Here is a 19,943-nt window from a genome sequence, read left to right as displayed (position 1 = left end):
CCCCCCCCATTTTACTTAGAATTGTGATGTGAATGTTTCTCTTGCAGGTTCCAGTTTACTACATGTGTGCAAGTTTCTGCTTTGGTCTTTGCTTCTACAGGGAGGAGATATATAAGCATACGGCTGGCTTTTAATCAAGCATAGCATTAGTTCACAAAGTGAAGCTCTGCCGCAGGCCCAGTTGATCAGCTGGACTGACTGTCAGCTCACATCAGCTGATGGCTCAGCTGATATTCGTTTACACGTCCAACTGATAATGAAGAGCAAATTATTTCAACTGTACTTCATTTCATTTTTTTTTTAAAATAGCACCTATTAACCACAATACTCATCTCAGGGGACTATTGTGGTAAATCCTATACTTGCTTGCTGCTTAATGTCGTGTAACAAACAGAGTCATACTACTAAATATAAACATGTAGTAAATGTGCAGAAAGAAATATTATTCTTTTGATGACAATAGACCTCCCTGAAATATTATTAAGTATAATTTTGGTGGTGTCTTTGGCCCTAAATACTAATCCTACAGGAAATGTTGGGTAATGTATAAAAAACTCCATAAAAGAGGGCTGGTGCCACCCTCTGACCCCTCTGGATGTTGCCCTGATTAAATCCTAGAGTGCTCAGTTGTTATATGAACAGCAGTCTTTTAAAAAATAATAATAGTATTTCAAAGATTTACATCTTTGAAATACAAGACAGCATTAACAAACAACATTGAAACAAGTTAAAAACATTTATTGTTGATATTTACATGATGTACAAAAAAACCCTTCTAATGTGCACCCCCCCCCAAAAAAGAGAGATCAAATAAAAAGGAGCTCATGAGCAGACAGGAGCAGACTCATAGCAGAGATCTTGAAGTTAATTTTACATTCAGCAATGTGAATCTATGATGAGCCCCATAGCAATCAGTACAATAAAACAATTGAAGAGATGGCATATGTCATAAAAGAAATTCATTAGAAATCAACTTTGTCGTCATGCTATACAAAAAAAACAACCCAGCAGTTTTTATGGCACTGTACCTTTCCTCATGTTTGTGAACATTAACATTCAAAGGAAAAGTATTTAATGGGTCATGATGGGACTTAAACTACAATCTGATAAAGCATTCACAGTTGAAACCCAATATCTGTGTTCTAGCTTATTAATTGCTTCACCCACTCGTCGGAGGGATTTAAAACAAGGACACAGCTCAGATTCCCTTAATGGCATGGAAGCACGACCCTCCCCTGTGATTACGTCTGCTGGTCAAATGAGATCAAAACGTTTTAAAGCGCATGCATCAGCCGATTAGAGTACAGAGGCATTACAGGAGGCTTTATACTTTTAGCAAACACAATCACCATTTACTAAAAATAAAAATATGAAAACAATCACAGCGCAGTTTTTAAATGACAGCTATTTACTTTGAACCACAAAAACTTTTTGCAAGGTACACTAGCAGCTTGTTTCTGTCTTGCACATTTACACTGCAGTTTATTTAGTCACAAAGGTTGATTACACACCTTTCAAACACTTTAACTAACTACTTCATTGTCAAAAACAACAGGTTCCTATAGTAACAGCAACATCTTTGTTTGACATCAACATAGTACTGGCAATATAAGGCTCTAACTTTAATTTTAACATTAAAGGAAATCATAAATATATGGTTTAAAACTGGACTGGTGAGATTGTCAAAATGTTTGTGATGAGCTCAACTGAAGACCCCAAGTGAACCAGAGCAGAGGTGGTGATTGACCAGCCCTTTCCCTGTATGACCCCCCTATGGCTGCTGTTGCATCTGCACTGGTATTGTTTTAGCTCAGACTAAATGCATACATAGCAGATTAGCAGGACAACACAGTTTCTGGTCAGCCCTTCTTTTCTCTCTTTGCTTTTGACTCATCTGAACTCCCAGAAAATGTGAATATTTGCAGGTCCAAAGACGCCTTAAGTTTAGGGGGGAAAATGACACTCTTACAGTTACAAATAGTATCTATGTGAATTTATTGGCTACATTTCAATATCATGTAGAGAATTTCTATGTTTATTAAGAGAACCACTGCCTGTAGTTGTAACCTCTTAACATTAACAAGACTACGCATGAATATATAACCTAGATGTCTACTTTTTTTTAGTCATACTTTCAAATGAGCCAAAGCATTTAACCTAAACATACATTTGTTTAGGACAATGTTATCTTTACTTTAAAATATCTGTTTAAGTGATTTTAGTCCAAGTCCAAGTTATTATTATTTTTAACTTTTGGGGTTTAATATAAGGCATCTTCTTACCTGTAAATCACCAGAATGATATTTATGGTGTAACTTCAAACAGCCGATATGGAAAACAGCTCAAACTATGATAACATGCTGAACTGAGGAGATGTGGTTTTCTTTTGTTATCGGTCATAAATAATGTGTGACATACTTAGCAAAAATGCATTATGTTAATCAAAGAATTTAATCAGTTTTTGAGTTTTAAAGGTCGTGTCTGTCTTTCATATTTAATAGATAGAGTTTATCTCCTGTAATGAAGAAAACTGTCTTATTTTTTGCAAATCCCCCAACAACAAATCAAAAAGAAAAATCATTAACCCCTTTCTTTACTGGCTCATGAGAACCTTTTCTCATATTTCTGCCATTAAGCAAAAAAAAATAAAAAAACAGAAAAAAAAACAACAACCCCAAAACGGCCCACTAAATTAACCATTTATTAGTGTGTAGACGTGATGTTGAGCTGCACTGTACAATGGCCGCTATATTTAGAAGCCATTATACTGTAGCACTGCTTTACTGACAACACTAACTGGTCATGTTCTCTGTGTCTCCTTAAACATGCTTTAAGGACTTTGAAGGCCTCCGGGGTTAAAATTAGTGTGAAGCATTGTAAAAGCACTTTGTAAAACCCTTTACTTTGCAGTTTAGTTTTTCAAAAAGAAAAGACAAATCTCCTTTTATTTGAACTCATCAACAGAAGTCAAAATACTTATTTTGTGCTTAAAGGCACTTTAGGAGACACAAAGTAGAGTCAAACATGGGGTTTTAGAGGATAGCTGAGTCAGACCAAAAGGAAAAATCTGCAGTGACATCAGTTGCAATGCAAACTTGAGCATCGCAAACAGATACGGCCGTGCAAATACTCAGTGAAGAGCCGATTCATTTGTCTTTGGAATGAGAAAATTACCATCTTGGTATAAGTAACATCCATCTCAGCGTACTTGTCTTTAAGCAGAATGAGCACATACAGCATCAGTAACAAAGAGCTGTTCCAAGCGAGGAAAAAACCTCATTAATCAAAATAATTCAAACAGATTTTTCAAATGGTCCTCTGTAAGGAGAAAAATACAAAGGTTTTAGCCCGAAAAAGAAGTGCTGTGATGTTTCTCATGGTCTATATCTCCACTTAGACCATTATAGTTTTATACAGTTTCCTCGTGCAATAGGCTGTGGAGGAGATACATGTAGTACATTAGCTCCACAGCAGCCTGATAAACACTAATAACCCTAAGAAAAATAAAAAACAACATCCAAAAAACACTGAATTCTCACAAACAACCCACGTGGACAATAAATGCAGTTTCATGCAAGCAACTGAACTCATGACATTTCAGTCGTGTGCTCATTTTCATTGACATTTTCTGTACTATCGGCTGTTAAAACTACAGACCTGCTGACTACATCAGTGTCCTCTTCTTAGACTTTCTAGAGATTAAAAAAAAGGCCTGTTTGTGGTCGCATTTGCAAACCTTAGCACTGTGGACACATCTAAAGATCAACATGATACATATTTTTAACTTTAATGGCATATTACACAGAAATATGTCCATATAATAATCTAGTAAATACTGCTTGGTGAAAATTTTCTGTGACAGAAGTTGTCTTCAACTACCTTTATATTGTTTTAAATCTGTCACAGCTGAGGCTGCGAATGATAATACTAAGCTTACACACAGTCACTGTTTGTGCATCGCGGGTGCTGCAGTCATTGATAGAAAAAAAGAGGATGGCTTTTTCAGTGTTTTATATGCACCGAAACAGAGGAGACAAAGAGGGATTGTTTGAATGCGAGTATGATGCCAATGAAACTGGCCAGGTTTGCTTTAGAGTCCCTGATTCAGTCATTAACACTGATAAAGAGGCTGAAAAAGAGAAACTTTCCTCCATGTTCAGGGTATTAAATATACAGCTTCTTTTAAAAGATTACTCCTGGTGTTTAGGGTTAGGGACCCACACCAGAATAAACTGGAGTAGCAGCAGCACTTATCCTTAATTTACATGCTCATATTGGGGCAGGCTTCACTTCCATGTGACACAAATTATTATTAATATTTATTTATTTTATTATTTTTTCAACCTCATCTTTCACACATCTCCACAGTGTGTAACACAATCGTTTTGTTAAAAAATCCAAAGTCCCAGTTGAGATAAGCGTCGGACACGGAGGACAACAGTTTGTACAAGCTAATAGGAAACTAATCTTCATATTTAAATCCAGCGGCGTGTCCCGGTAAAATATTTAAATCAGAGTCACCAGTGTTTACTTTCTTCAGTTAAATCACTTTCCATGGCACAGGCGCTAGGAGATTAATTAAGGAATTAAGTGTAAAGTCATCTAAAATGTATCTTGAGAAAAGTGTGAAACCTGAAGACCAAAGTGTCCTCAGACAGACTGGAATGATCAGTGTGATGGGATACATACTGTATTGTAGAGCTATTTGGTCCCTCTGTGTTGCAAAGCAAATACTGCAACACCAGACAATTCTGAACACCAATACAATATATACAGAGAGAGCCGGCACACAAGCCTTTTTAGTGGGGTTCCAGAACGGGAGCGTGAACCTACAGGCTGCACCTGAATGTGTCATTCAATTCACCTGTCAGGTTTGGTCATATTTCATTGGATGCAGACTCAGACAAGTGGCTGTTCTGGGTCGCTGGAGGTGAGTTGGGTTTCCATCATGATTTCATCGGGGTACGGGTTGGGGTAGGGGTTGAGGAACGGGTTGGTGAGGCTGGTCATTGGGAGGATTGTAGGTTTGGCGGCATCAGGTCCGGAGGCGGCAGTGTCGTCATCAGACTTGGCGTCCCCGAGAGCGCTGCTCAGGTGGCTGGAGTCTCGGCCTGCAGGCTGGACATGCGGATCTGCGAGCTGCTCTTGCTGAGGATGGACAGCTGCGTCCCCCCGTTCACCCCACTGCTCGCCAACGAAGGATGCCGGTGCTTCAGGTCCACAGCAAAGTACCTGTTCACCGTCCAGCTGCGCCATTTCCTCTTGATCTCCGATTGCACCTTGAGGGATATACTTCACAAGGTCATTATTAATGGACCTCGCTGGAAAGAGACAAGCTCAGTGCCTTCAGGCTCTACATTTCTGAGTGGACTGTAAACAGTCATTTTCTTGTACCAGAAAATGCAGTCTCATGGTTTTACATCTACACACAGTTAAATTAGTCATGCATTCTATTCTAAGAAAGTGCTGAGCTCCAAAAAAAAGTTTCTACTAAAGGGATGAAAATGCGAATGTGCCAGACTCCCTTTACCCATCGTATTTTTTACAACCTGTTAAACTGAAGAAAGTGTATGTAAGACACACAACATCTTTAAAATTATAAGGGCACTCTGAGACAATGTTTTCTGCTGAGGTCAGTGCTCACTTTCACAACTCATAGCTAGGGAAAAGTCTCTTCATGAACTAATTAATAATGATAAAGTTACACTTAAAAAATATTGTTCAGTACAACATTTTTCTACACTGAGTCATAGTGTTGCTGCCACATTAGCTGTTACACTGTGTTGCTACATTATGTTGTAGACTTCATCTATTTATTCTCCTCTAACACACAGTGTTTACCTGCTGTTGGTTTACCATTATGTCATGTCATTTATTCATCAAACTTTATTATTACTGTCCTTTTTTATTTAATACTTTTTAACATTTATATGTTCCTTTTTTATCCTTTATTTATGTAGTTTTCAGAACTGCAAAGTGTTTGTGTAAGAGCATTTTGATTGGCATCAAACTCTAGACAGACCATGGTGTGCTGCAGAAAGGTGACATAATTCATTTAAAAAAAATAAGAATATTAATAGTAAAAATGTTTTGACTGTAAATGATATTTTTTTCACTTCAAATTGAATTCTTTAAATATTGACTTAATTAGGAAATATCTGGTGGAGACCCCAAAAATAAAGTGCATTTCTGTTCAATGCAGAGATTCATAACTCAAACCTCAGATCTCATGTATAAATATTTGGATTGAGAGATTATGTGCTGTTATAAAGTACTTTAATAACACCAATGTGTTGTGGTGATAGCTTGCTATAAAAAAGACTTACCTCTCCATTCAGGAAGCAGTAGAGGACGGCCACCACAAAGCCCTGAAGAAACACAGAAAGTCAGAGCATGAGACAAAGAGACTAACTCATCTAAAGTGAACACGATGCAGTCAAGAATCCTTCTGCTTGACTTTAACCATTAATGTGGCAGTTTCAGCTCAGGATGGATGGCTGAATATGCAGGGTGAATAAGTCACGCTGCAAGATGCTGCCTTCTAGTGGAGGTTTATAAATGTTGCTAGCAAAAATTATGTTCTAAATTTTGACTTTGGATTTGAAAATAAATGTAAAAAAATGTTTAGACCTACTTTGCTCATTTCCAGCTCCAGATTTTAATTCTTAGACACTACTAGATCAGAATTTTGTAACTTAAGACTTCAAATTATTAATTATTATTAATTATCTTACTGGGCCTTGAAGCATCCCCTCAGTTCACCCTGAGGGGATGCTTGAAACAAGTTGTTTTAGCTTCCTTCTCACTTTCTTTAAGTCAAATTTATTCTGACTGGCTGCCACCCATAAAGAAAAAGTTTGAATAGGGGGGTGGGCAGAGGTTCTGTGCTAATATTAAGGATGTTGTCTCCCTATAAATACAGATCATAAACAACAACAACAGCTATAAAAACAGATCAAAGAGTAGAAAGAAACTGATGCACTGCCACAATATAGACTGAAAGTTTTATTCTGAAAATAGTTCACACAGGCATTATCCTTGCCTACATTAGGCTATGCAGGAGAAATAATTACCTGGAAGGATCCGAGCCCAAGCTCAAATACCAGACGTTCCCTCTTGCTGACATTCTCAGGAGAGAAGGCGAACACAGTGTAGTGGATCCCGAACAGAGGAATCAGCAGCAGAGTGGAGCGTGCCAACCTCCTGTAAAGCAAACGCATGAAACACACTCATCATCATCATCATCATCATAATGAGAGAGCTGTTCTACCAATGTGTCAGTCCTCATACACAGAAGACTAAATTTACAGTAGGGCATATATGCATGAGGATAAATATGCCATTTCAAGGTTTCAAGGTTTTAAATTCAGTCAGTAACATATCTGTAACTTATATATCTATAACTAAACACTTTCCCCCACAATCAGATCAGCGTGAGCTCTGAAAAAGCTGGCAAATCAGAACTTTAACTTGGAGAATAAATAATAGGGTTCCAGGAATCATGGAGCTTAACCCAAGCTCCCACAAGGCTCCAGCTTCCTCCCACAGTGCAAAGGCATGCATGTTACATTGACTGTAGGCATGAATGTGAGTGTGAATGGTGATAGCCCTGTGATAGACTGCCCAAAGCTCCAGTGCCCCTGAAATGTAAGGATGGACAGCTGGACTACATAGTCATCCATATGTATTCAGATCTATCCACAAATGGGTCTGTGACACTGGGGTTACTATTGTATATAGTGAGGTGACTAAATATAGTCAAGTAAAAAGTGAAATATGTTCTACAAAAATGGAAAGACAAAGTTAAAGTTTTAAGATGCAGAAATACTGAATTTGTCTCCAAAATACCTCAATTTTTTTTAAAGTAAATGCTAATAATAATGTGCTAATAATGTGTTTTCATTAACAGTGAAGCAAACTGCATGACAATTCCAAAACTTATAGATAGGGAGAAACGCTCTCCTTATTGGGTAAAAAGTACTTGTTGTTAATTAATTACACAATGAAACACTTGTTATGTTTTAGCACTGATCACAAAATGGTATAAAATTATGTTAAATACACAAATAAGACATTAAACACATTCAAAACAAAATGCATTTACATCTTAACTCATCTAATAAGAAACTTTATGTTAACGTCAAGTACTTACAGGTAAATACTGGATTCATTTCCACCAATATCTGGAGATTGTAACTTCTGAACCAGGATGATGATGATGCCAATGAACAGCACAAAGTTGACCTGTAGAATAAACCAGGTGTATAAAAGTAATACAAATATACGTGACAAAAGAAAGACTGTGTTTTTGCATCCTGGCTTCTCACCATAATTGAAGCCAGCACGGGTCCTTTTATCACCCACCAGATGGCAGCATGGTCATTCATGTCCCAGCAGCTAAGAGTGCAGATGATAAAATGAAATGTTCAGCACATATGCAACAAAAACATGAGACTCTACTTACAGTGTTATTCATAACTCACCCTATATCATCAAAGTGCAGCCTCAGCACTGCCCAGATGGTCACACACACCGTCGGGGTCCCTGAAACCAACATCACCAAGTAAACAACATGACATTTGGAAATATGAATACAACGACAGCATGGCATGTAAGACATCTCACCCCAGCCTATTATGATGTACCAATAGAAGTATCTTTTCTCAGGGAAGAAGGTCTCCACTAGTAACGTGAAGAGATACAGACCCTCGATGAAGAGCCAGAAGTAGTTAGAAAGAACACAGTAGTGGAAGAATATCATCACCGCTCGACACTCCAGCTTCAAGAAAAGACAGATAAAAGCAACGTGCAAGAGAGTGTCAGCAAAGGTGCCACAAACCATCACCAGCATGAGTACAGCCTGCTTTACTGGCACGTGCAGCTTGTTTTACTCACAGTGTGTATGAAGCAGTGCTCGCTGTCCTCTTTTGCATACAACACGCCGTCTTTGATGAAGACAGAAATAGCTCTTAAGATGAATGACACAAAGAGGTTCATGTGGATGAAGTTCCTGGTACAGTGCAGCTTCCTGTGTGAAGGAATAAATGTGAACACTCTGGATAAAAATTTATTATTTTGTAACTAATATTTTCTTTTCCCTGATAAACACACACAAGTGCTGTTCTGCAAAACACTGATTCACTGTTAACACATAGACAGGATACCAGTGTTAGAAGCATAAGTACTACTACTTCTGCCACATTAATTAGTGTCCATAGCCACTTGAGGCTGGCTCCAAAAGCATGTCAGTCTCCAGAGACTTCCATAGCAAAATGTCCAAAAGGTAATACCAGTAATATGACCTATTTGGGTTTTTCTAAATCTGAAGTTAGGGGCGTGGCCATTTTGACTGTGAAGCACTGAACTGGACCTCTCTGCTGTATTTGGAAACATTTTAATGGCATTATCTGATAATTAATATGGACTGCTAAGCAGAACAGACTACTCAAATAGTTTGTGCTTCAGTGTTGGTGAGTGAAATTTCAGTGTTTATTGTAGTGCGATAATAAAAACCTATTGGCAGGTATCTGCGTGTTTAACCTGTGGAGTTTATGGATGCCGTATCTTTTATATACAGTCAAGTCTGTCAGATCCTAAACACTAACAATTTGTACCGACTTCATAAACTGAGCATCCACAGGCTGACTCATAAATGGCACAGAAAGATTCCATTACAAAGACGAGGTCCTTAGTACTCTTTACTTCACCTGTCAGTGGTTTTGATCTTGTAGCAGATGCATTTCATCTGGTTTAAAGTCAGTCTTATCTCCTATAACATGTACAGTCTTTCTCACCTGAACCTGCACAGGATGACCATGGCTGTGGTTAGAGAGACCAGAGAGGTGCTGTAGCCCACAGTGTACAGAGCTTTCACTGACACGTAATACATGTCCTACAATGGTGATAGAGACACAGAGCGTTTCATGTAGTAAATGTCAAATACAACTGTGCATTAGACACAGTTGCAGATGCTGAGGTGCTGTTTAACTCACAGGGTGGGTGCTGTTTCCTTCCTCGTACAGGCAGGCATCAAGATAGTGGGGAAAGGGCTCCGACCAACCAAACTGAGTGCAATTGCGGCTAACCTTTCCCAATTCTGCAGACACAGAGCCCTTTACTTACTTACAGTAAACACGCCAAACACACCAATGTAATTCTACAGCAGTAGAGCTGTCTGAAATATAAAGATAAATGTATAGAAACAGACCGTAGTCTTCTTCACTCATAAACTGAGAGAAGAGTTCAGGACAGTTGACCTCAACCACCTCCCCGAGCCTGGCAGGCTGCCAACATGTCAGATTGTCCCAAAACCACGGGCAGTCTGGGGACACAACGGGGAGAAAAGCTCAGTGCTCAAGTCCAAAAAGCCATATGTTCATTTCATATCACTGCTACTATATCAAATTACATTTTGACCAGGTACCTTTTCTTTGTTTCCATCTAACTGGTCTTTGGACTAAATAAATCAATTATCAGACTACTACATGATGATAGTAGTAAAAAATAGTCTTTGCTGTTGCATCTTTTTCTACGACACTTTTATACAGGGATCGGTTTGCATCAGAAATCAAGGAGCAAGTCTCATAGATTTGTAACCTTTTAATTTGTTATTCTGTTTGAGTGTATTTACATGTCACTCTAAATTAGCCACAGTTTTAAAGGATAACTGGAAAACAACTGGATATTTTAGCTTTAACTATAACTAATAATTTGTTGTGTAGTTACATTGGTGAGGTATGCCCTAATTTGATGATGTGGTGTGTTTGATGTCAAACATTCCAACGAAAAACACTAAAAAGCTGTGTTGAAAAGCTACCAAATAATTTGTCCCTGGTCAAAAACATATTTTTTTCTTCTGTGTCATAAAATATGATAGTGACAAGCCATCTTTTAGATTTATTGTGGGATTCTGCTGCCATTTTGTCCAGCATGGGGCTTTTATATATATATATATATATATATATATATACTGTTCCATGATTTGTGCCATTGCAATTACGGAAGTTCTACAAAAACAGACTTATTTCAATTAAACTCTCGATTTAAACCCCGCAAAATGTGCTTTTTAAAAAAGGTATTCACAAACTAATGAAGCTCAGTGAGTAAATGTTAAGTAATTGGTCCCCATGTGTTCCACTACCCCCTCAAAGTGAACAGTGGACAGTGAACCAACATAAAGAACAGTTCTTTAAACAGAGCAACTGCACAACAACACCCTGGCTTGAATTATAATCAATCAATCAACTCAGCCATTCAACTTGTGCTCCAGATGCTCTCCTTTTAGTGTTAATTTAGTGTTGCAGTTTGAATGTCTAAAGCTCACTTAAAACAGACCTTGAGTTAGAAATGGAGAGATGCCTGCAGAAAGCATGTAAAGTGGTACATCAGGTTTAAATTCTGTTTTTAGGACATTGTTGTTAGTGGTTGTTGTGACTGTTTTTTGCAAATAGTACAATGGGCTCTATATTCCATGCTTATATTATGATTAAAGTTTTAATATTAGCACTGGTCTGAAGTTCTGTGGTATCTGTTATTTTAATCAGTGAAATACTTGAAATACTGAATTATTTCTATGATTTCTAGTGCCATCACATGCAGCTAATGAAATGAAACATCATCTGGGTAGTGTAGGAAGGTTTGAAAAAATTTATATGGACTAAGTCTACCTAAAGACCAGTTGAATTAACATTTGCTAGAAGGCAGTAGGTTAACAGTCCAGGAATGTCAAAAACATTTTCCTGCCCTAGCTTTAACAATATATTCTGCAGACTAGTAGACAGACAGCACAGACCATTAGGAAATGGGGGGTGAATCAGGATCTAACAATGTAGTCTAAGCACTGCTTTAATCAGTGAGCTTTCCTGTCAGAGATTATTAAACCTGCAGTTGTAAAAAATTGGTGCACATATACGTTAATGATATGGTTATATATGTGTGTCTGTTAAACCGACTCTTTGTATTTGACAGTGAATTTGTCCCAAAAAGTGAACATGTTTCTTTTCTCAAATTCAACTACTGCTGAAATGTTTGTAATATGCCAAGAAACCATGATATTACAATTTAAAATCTATACACGCAAACACCAAAAACAACTGCTAGACTCCCACAACCCACATGAAAAAGATATATATAAATCTTATAAAGTTTGTCTTGTGTGAAACTTGTATGAAAAGCATACAAGAGTGAAAACAGATACAAGAACCCTTGAAAAATTATATAAATTAAACTTGTATGTTTTGGATACTTACTAAAACAATATATGAAAGTAATGAGAAAGTGGCCACTTTAATGAGTGAATCATATAAGTTTTTACTATTTCTTTTCCATATGGGAATGGTTGCACAATAGTTGGAAAGTATTTAAGTAGCTAATGTTAGTTTACTCTGTAAGATTATCTAAATTCTAGCACCACAAAAAAGTTTTTAACAACACATAACAAATGTTTTTTATTAAAGGTCTGTGGAGACAAAATAAAAGGCAAGGCTGGATATATATGACAAAGGGTTGTTGAATATGGAACAGTTCGCCGTTAGTTTCTGACAGTGAGAGTTAAGTCAGAAACTAAGGTCACAAAGGAGAACTGACACAAATTGCCCATAGTTTTAATATTCCCTTCATTCATCATCTAATCAGCCAGAGAGACAGCTGTCACTCACTGATCAACTTTCATTTTCAGAATCATCATCACAAGACACTAACAACTAAAGCACGTGCCCTTGCTCCAAAAATACAGTCTTCCTGTGGCCTCATTAGTTATCCGATGCTTCAAATCAAGCACAGAGGCTATGAACTGTGAGGTTTGTTTTTTAAAAAACATTTTCCAAGGATCAGGTGAGTCATCTACAGTTTGTGGAGTTATCACCAGCTCATTAGCACGAAGAATCCAAAGAAGCTTCTGTTTTAATACAAATTTATCATGAAGGCAACAAAGACTCACCAAATTCTTGATTGTTGGAATCCAAGGCCATCATTTCCATGCATTTCTCCTGCTCCATCTTGATCACACAGTTAGAGGGGACCTGTTGGCTTGAAATCTAGAAGACAATACACACCCACACAGGGACACACACACATACAGAGAGTGTGTGTGTGAGTGAGAGAGAGAGAGTCAAGCAGCTAAAGAGCACATAGAAAAGATTCAAAGGCAAAGTGCTTGGTTGCTTCATTAGCCACTCATGTGCTTCAATCTACTGTGGGAGAGGTCTAAGTCCTGGGATCTGTCTGAAATCCCAACCAATTAAACTAATCATTTCAGAGCTGCTGGCTCTCTCTCAATTCTAACTGACCCACAGGACGACATTATTCTAATGAAAACAAGTCAGGAAAGATGAGCCTTTTTCACACCACACGTTGCCAAGCTTTAGTCCCATCTGTTCTGAACCACAGACATGAAGTTTATAATTGTGCTCTCCAGACATCCAGACACGGATGACTGCATGGCTACGACTGCAGACATGGAGGTTATGACCAGGGGCACATCATTTACAGCCCCTATGGTGAGGATCAAGGTATGAACATGTCTCTGTGCTGGCGTCAGTCCAGGAGACTCCACGTGTTAGCTTCAAGAGGAATATTAATCTGCTGAATAACATGGATAAGCTTCAAACATCTGGCATACACTGAGTGCAGTTTGTTAATAAATATTTATTATTTGATGTAATGATTTAACATAAATATTATTTTAAAAAATGTTGTAGCTTAATTTACCAGGTAGCATAATTGGTTTGAAATAATTTTCAGCTTCATTTATCTTAAACCTTTCCTTTATACAGCTTGTCCATTGTTTGATTGCATCCTTTTCAGGCCATCATGTCTATAAAGCAAAGCTGAAGCTGGTGTTCTTTAATCAGAAGGAACAAACTGTCACTTGTCAGTAGGACGATTCTGAAAACAAACTGTAAGCCTATTAAAAATACAATTCTTTGATCTTGACTGAAAATGAAGATGGGGATTTCTCAGATATATACACAGGTGTACATGGATGTAATAATTAGAGCTAACTTGCATTTGAATGTTCATGAGTCACTGGTTTGCAGGTATTCAGACATCAGGACAGAGGCAAGTAAACACTGTTTAAGCTTTCAAATGGTAAATGATGACTTGAAAGAAGAGTGTTGGTGATTTGCAGTATGTGAATATTAATGAAACCAAGTTAAATAAGGAGAGATCACTTGGAAGAACCCAACATGATTTATTGAGATAGAGATAGATAGAAATGAATGTATTTGGCAATTAGACTCCGATGACCCATCATGGCAGTATGGAATCCCAGCAGTGATAGGATTTAGGACAGTACTCTGTGGAGTCTAGAGATTGGTGGTGAAGATGAAGACTGAGGTTTGGATGGAGCTCTGACTGAGGTGTCTGTGAGGTGGAGATGGGAAGGAGGTGGGTTGCACGAATGACAGCCTGAAAGGGAGAATGACGGAGAGCACAAATTTAAACCATGTAAAGTGGAGGCTGACAGGCTCGAAGAAGGCTTGCAAGAAGATGACTAGACTAGAGTAATGACGTCAGTGTTGAGACTGACAGTGTGGGAAAGCAGTAGACATGTACACAGAAAAGCAGGGACAGAAGGCAGATGAGTGATTAAAGATCTTCCTCATTGAACTTAAGCATATGCTTCATTTTTGATGATGTAAGTACTAATAGTGCACTGCATGTACACCCACAAAATTTTCAGACCTTATCTTGTAATTATGAGATGATGTACAATGGACTAATGAGCCAATAAATATAATTATCCCAGTAATTTGGATAATCAGGCTTTGTGATTTATAGATTCGGTCAAAAATCATTTACTATATAGATAGATTTGCAAACTAAAGTGCATTTCAAGTAAAGGAAATTGAAACCACTTGGTTAAAATGTCAAGAACATCCACTCATGTGTTTCAATTAGTGTCTGTTTAACTCAGATTAAAGTTGCTGAAAATTACATCCATTAATCAAAAGAAGAGATCTATTCTAGTAAAACAAATGGAAACACTTGTATTGGGCATTTTGGCTACAGATACATTTCAGCTGTTGCTAAATATAGCAAACCTTTGTGTATTGATAAATCACACAATTGGATAACAATTGTTGATTCTCTGTGTTTTAGATTTAGCATCTAACTAAAATATGATGTTTTTATTTTCATTCATGTAGACATTAAACTGACCGCATTGGCTTGCAGTAGGGACGTGATTGAAATGTGGGCTGTGAATTTTATTAAACTCTGAGGTGTAGAAAAACATCCACCCTGCCGAGTTCCACATTCTGCTTTTAGATTTTAGACTTTGGGACTGCTCTCTAAGTGCATATGAGACTAAGTCATAGGAAGCAGAGGTATTAAAATGATAAGTGGCTTGAGAGACAAAGAAATACAGTGTATTCGGCTTCCTCTGTTTATGTCTCTGCTCTGTAACCTCCTGTGGTTATATCATATCTGTCTGCCCTTGGTCACACTGCATCAGATCAGCATCAAATATTAGTATGTTGCTTGTCTGACTACACTTGATCGTGGGTTTTTATTCTTATTTCAGTAGATTGTTATGTGAATCTTACAACAGCTCAGGATGAAGTTGAACTAGTTTACAGGTTTTTCCCATCAAAAAACTAAATAATTGGGGGAAAAAGGGATAAATAGGGATTTGTTTTAAATCCCTATTTTACAGATTACTTATTTTATTTATTTTAAGTTAACCAAAGAGATTTTTATTCTTTATTAAATAATTATTAAATATTATTTATTTATTAAATACACCTAAATACCTCCCTCACATTTTCTCAGTTTAGACATTTTTCATACGTTTTCTGTGTGCTATTGTGAATAAAATATGGGTTTATAAGTTTTGCAAATTCATTTTATTCAGTTTTTATTTTCACTTTACACAGAATTGCAACTTTTTGGGAATTGGGGTTGTCATCCAGGGAGTGTCTCCATTCTTTTACCAGCTCCAGCAGAAAAACACGTTGACAAGGAGAGATTTCCTTGAAGGTCAGACACTTTCTAAAGACTCATCTTAATAATTATGAAACAAGAGCTAGCTTATAATTTAAACCTGTGTTTGAGAGACTACATTTTAAAAAGGCATGTAATATTATTAATGATGTTAATAATGATAATAATTTATTAATGATGCATTAAGAACAGAGACAAGTAAACATGAATTGTCTCAGGAAGGATTGTGAATGAATTGGGAGTTGGGAATGGATTTGTATTGTGTTAATGCTAGGCGCTGTCTGTATTCTTCTCTGGCGGAAAAAGGACATGTCAACCTTTAAATCCTGTATTTGTATTCCATATGTCCTTAGTGCCAGATGAAGGGTTTTGAACAGACTTGGCAACCATTGCTCTGTCTTCTGTTATACAGAACAAGATGCTAAATAAATTTCCTCGTCTTTGGTTAGCGCTGGTTTGTGTGGGTATATGCAGCATCGTTCACTGACTGACTTGTACAACTGAAGCACTATATTCAATCTAAAAGTTTTCACTTGCATTGTACATGTTTCTTAATAAAATATTTGAAACAGACTGATATTAAACTGAGCTTAGCAGTAGCTATCATTACAAAACATACACACTAGCAAAACAATCAAGTCATAAGACAATGGTTACTGAAGATTGCAAATGTATGATTTAGAATTAAAGGAAAGGGGACCATAAATAAAGTTGGTATATCTGGCAAGAGAGTTATTACAGTTATGATAGTTTTCACAGACAAATTGAAATATATATTATTTAAAAGCATATATATGTTAGCAAAACAACATTGGCCTGTACATTATTATATAATTCTAACAGTACCAATAACATAACACTGGTTTATGTTTACAAAGTTGCAAAGTTTAGTTTGAAACAACTTCAAATAACTTTAAACACATACTTGGTAATTTTGTAACAATTGTAAATTATTTTGGATATCCACACAAGGTAGTAGCTTTATCATGATACAGGATACAAGGCCGGTAGTGTCTGTGTTTTGTCCCATCATCCTCCCCTCACCACCAACTAGTTCTGGCAGATGACTGGCCTTCCATGACCCCGGTCCTGTTAAAAGTGTGTTTTTCCTTCCCACTGTTGCCAAGTGCTCACATATACCCAGTGCTGGGAAGGTTACTTTTAAAATGTATTCCAGTACAGATTACAGAATACATGCCCCAAAATGTATTTTGTAGCGTGTTCTCAATGAGAGTAACGTATTCTGAATAATTTGGATTACTTAATATATTACCATGCTTTTTACAACTACATGAATGTACTATTGCTGTGTGATTTATTGCTTTTACTGAAGGTTATTCGTCATAGCAATGCCAACTAGATTTTTAAATCTTAATATAAAATGAGTAACAGGGTGGACATTAGGTGAGGCTGCACTTTTTTCAGTGATCTCGTATAGAAAACTATTCCGCTCCTATATAAAACAGGTCCGCAGCTCCGAACCGTAAAGGCGTAAAACCGTAAAGGGACCTCTGGCTAATACATCAGGTTCTGTGTCGGGCTCATAGCCAAAAACTAGCTTTACTTTGTTGTCTGGGTCAACTTTGCTAGTGAGAGACAGAGAGAGGCGTTGAAAGGCTCCAACGGAACTTATTGTTTCAGAGGAAAACACGAACACAGTGTACAGTCGAGTCTTAAAAGCTTTCTTACAGCTGGGCTCGTCAGGCACTGTTTTTGGCTGCAGTGGTTATTATTATATTTACATGCTTCCAGCTCCCGTTTCTGCTCGGTGACAGCTTGTACTTTTCCACTCTCCTTTTTCTCCCTCCCTCGCTCACAGACACATAACAGGTATGGCAGTCCATTCTCCCTGCAGCACGGACTACTAGCACGACTAAAGACTGTAAGCTCTCCATTTATTTCCCTTCCTTCAAACACCTTTGAATTCAAACACCATTCATTTTGTGTGTATGTGGGTATGAGTGATTACATACATGGTGACGATTTGTAAATTTTAACTACTGTCTTCTGTGTCCCTTGACAGGAGAGGCCATTCTTTCCTCACACAGTTAACAGGCTGGAATAATGCTGAACAATCCATGAATAAATGATGAGGATACATCTTTATCCATTATTCCTGTCACATGCTGATCAATGAATTATTGATGCAGATACTCCATATGGTTATTCTAAGTAAATTAGTGTACAAGTGTGTGAAAATCAATCTAATATGCAAACACTGCTGAAGTGAATCTCCACCTGCTGCAAACAGAATGTTTCAGAAGCACTTTGACATGAACAGTTATCCTTGCTGCACACGTTTTCATATACCCATTTATAAGACATGAGTAAAGAAATAACACTTACCGAGGGCATAAGGAAGAGGAGAGTGAGGGTCAGTGAATTGATCTTTGCACCAGACATTTTTTTTTTACTTCTTAGGAGTTTCCTCTACAAAAAAAGATCCAGCACTAAACGTGATGGGATGTCACCTCACCTTGGGATCTGAAAATCACAAGTGTGGAAAAGTATGAAACAGCATGTCTACATTACATCTCATTAGTAGTTATAGACAGACACTTAGCATAGTTTTATATGATTGCTTTCAATAGAACATTGCTTTGATGAGTGGTAGAAAGACCTTTCTAAAATCTCTGAATAAAACTGAGATCTGCTAACGGTAAAGACCACACCCTAAGACATCATTTTCACCGACATGAAAAAAGCCACTGACCTCATGCCTCGAGGCACTGTCCACTGGTAGAGAGAATTAGCATGAGAACAGAAAAAAACTGACAAATGGACCTAATCCATACCAGCAAAAGACCCCACACAAAGTAAAAGACCCAAAGGATACCCTTAATGCAGGAGTCAAGGGTTTAGGTTTTTACTTTAAAATAAATCCTCGATATCTGGACTTGTTTTAGTGTTAAGGCCTATTATGGCCTGTATTTATATAGCGCTTTACTAGTCCGTAAGGACCCCAAAGCGCGTTACACAACCAGTCATCCACCCATTCACACACACATTCACACACTGGTGATGGCAAGCTACATTGTAGCCACAGCCACCCTGGTGCGCACTGACAGAGGCGAGGCTGCCGAACACTGGCGCCACCGGGCCCTCTGACCCTCTGACCATTATGTTTTACAACCATTATGTTTTTACAAAGGCAGTATTGCATGTGCACAATGCACTGTGAGTCGAGGAACTAAAATGATTTCACTTCACTGCACATTTCTAATGTGTATGCCAAGAATAAAGGAAATATAGAGTTTATGGCTGTGATTTTTTGTTTGTTGAAAGGAAACAAGACAAGTGATAGTAAGGTGTTCCCCATTTCACTAATTTGTGCCTCCTCATATCCTCTATCCTCTGATGAATTTATCCCTGGATTGAATGGTAATTTGAATTGAAGACGGCTTGTCAGATAATGCATGTATGAAGGATTACAGTGAATCCAGAAAGTATTCACAGTAGTTCACTTGTTCAGCGTCCATGTAACCTGAGCCTTATTTCAATGTGGATTAAATTAATTTTTCATCTCAAAGTTCTACACACAAATTGAGATTCTTGCAAATTTCTTGGAAGAATTTCTTGCAAATTTAGTAAAACAAAACAAAAAATTCCCTTCCCGGGCAGTCAATCCTTCAAGCTCGGGTCCTCTACCAGAGGCCTGGGAGCTTGAGGGTCCTGCGCAGTGTCTTAGCTGTTCCTAGGACTGCGCTCTTCTGGACAGAGATCTCCGATGTTGTTCCCGGGATCTGCTGGAGCCACTCGCCTAGCTTGGGAGTCACCACACCTAGTGCTCCGATTACCACGGGGACCACTGTTACCTTCACCCTCCACATCCTCTCTAGCTCTTCACTCAGCCCTTGGTATTTCTCAAGTTCCTTGTGTTCTTTCTTCCTGATGTTGCTGTCATTTGGAACCGCTAGATCTATCGCTACAGCCGTCCTCGTCTGGTTGAAAACAAGATGGCGCCGAGTATGGCAGCCTTGTTGCGAGCTCCCCCAAGC

At 37.9% G+C, this 19,943-nt stretch overlaps 1 protein-coding gene across 3 annotated transcripts in view; it reads right to left on the bottom strand.

The window, feature by feature from the left end:
- Positions 1-1,518: 1,518 nt before the first annotated feature.
- The window catches only part of adcyap1r1b (adenylate cyclase activating polypeptide 1b (pituitary) receptor type I), a 45,740-nt gene continuing 27,315 nt past the window's right edge, over positions 1,519-19,943 (bottom strand). For 2 of the 3 annotated variants that reach the window (XM_014340681.2, XM_014340680.2), the window contains 13 exons: positions 18,292-18,429; positions 12,938-13,034; positions 10,208-10,321; positions 9,993-10,096; positions 9,795-9,892; positions 8,896-9,028; positions 8,626-8,779; positions 8,484-8,544; positions 8,328-8,397; positions 8,153-8,244; positions 7,074-7,203; positions 6,327-6,368; positions 1,519-5,292 (listed from right to left, as the gene is read on the bottom strand). In XM_014340681.2, the coding sequence (XP_014196167.1) occupies positions 4,900-5,292; positions 6,327-6,368; positions 7,074-7,203; positions 8,153-8,244; positions 8,328-8,397; positions 8,484-8,544; positions 8,626-8,779; positions 8,896-9,028; positions 9,795-9,892; positions 9,993-10,096; positions 10,208-10,321; positions 12,938-13,034; positions 18,292-18,348 (1,545 nt within the window). In that variant the 5' untranslated portion in view covers positions 18,349-18,429 and the 3' untranslated portion in view covers positions 1,519-4,899. The remainder of the gene's footprint in view (positions 5,293-6,326; positions 6,369-7,073; positions 7,204-8,152; positions 8,245-8,327; positions 8,398-8,483; positions 8,545-8,625; positions 8,780-8,895; positions 9,029-9,794; positions 9,893-9,992; positions 10,097-10,207; positions 10,322-12,937; positions 13,035-18,291; positions 18,430-19,943) is intronic. The other variant, XM_005944145.3, reaches the window with a different exon arrangement.

This window comes from Haplochromis burtoni, unplaced genomic scaffold (genome assembly GCF_018398535.1).
Source record: "Haplochromis burtoni strain Fernald_Lab_line unplaced genomic scaffold, NCSU_Asbu1 Contig_316, whole genome shotgun sequence".
Lineage (NCBI taxonomy): Eukaryota > Metazoa > Chordata > Actinopteri > Cichliformes > Cichlidae > Haplochromis > Haplochromis burtoni.
This window is presented reverse-complemented; position numbering and strand designations above follow the sequence as displayed.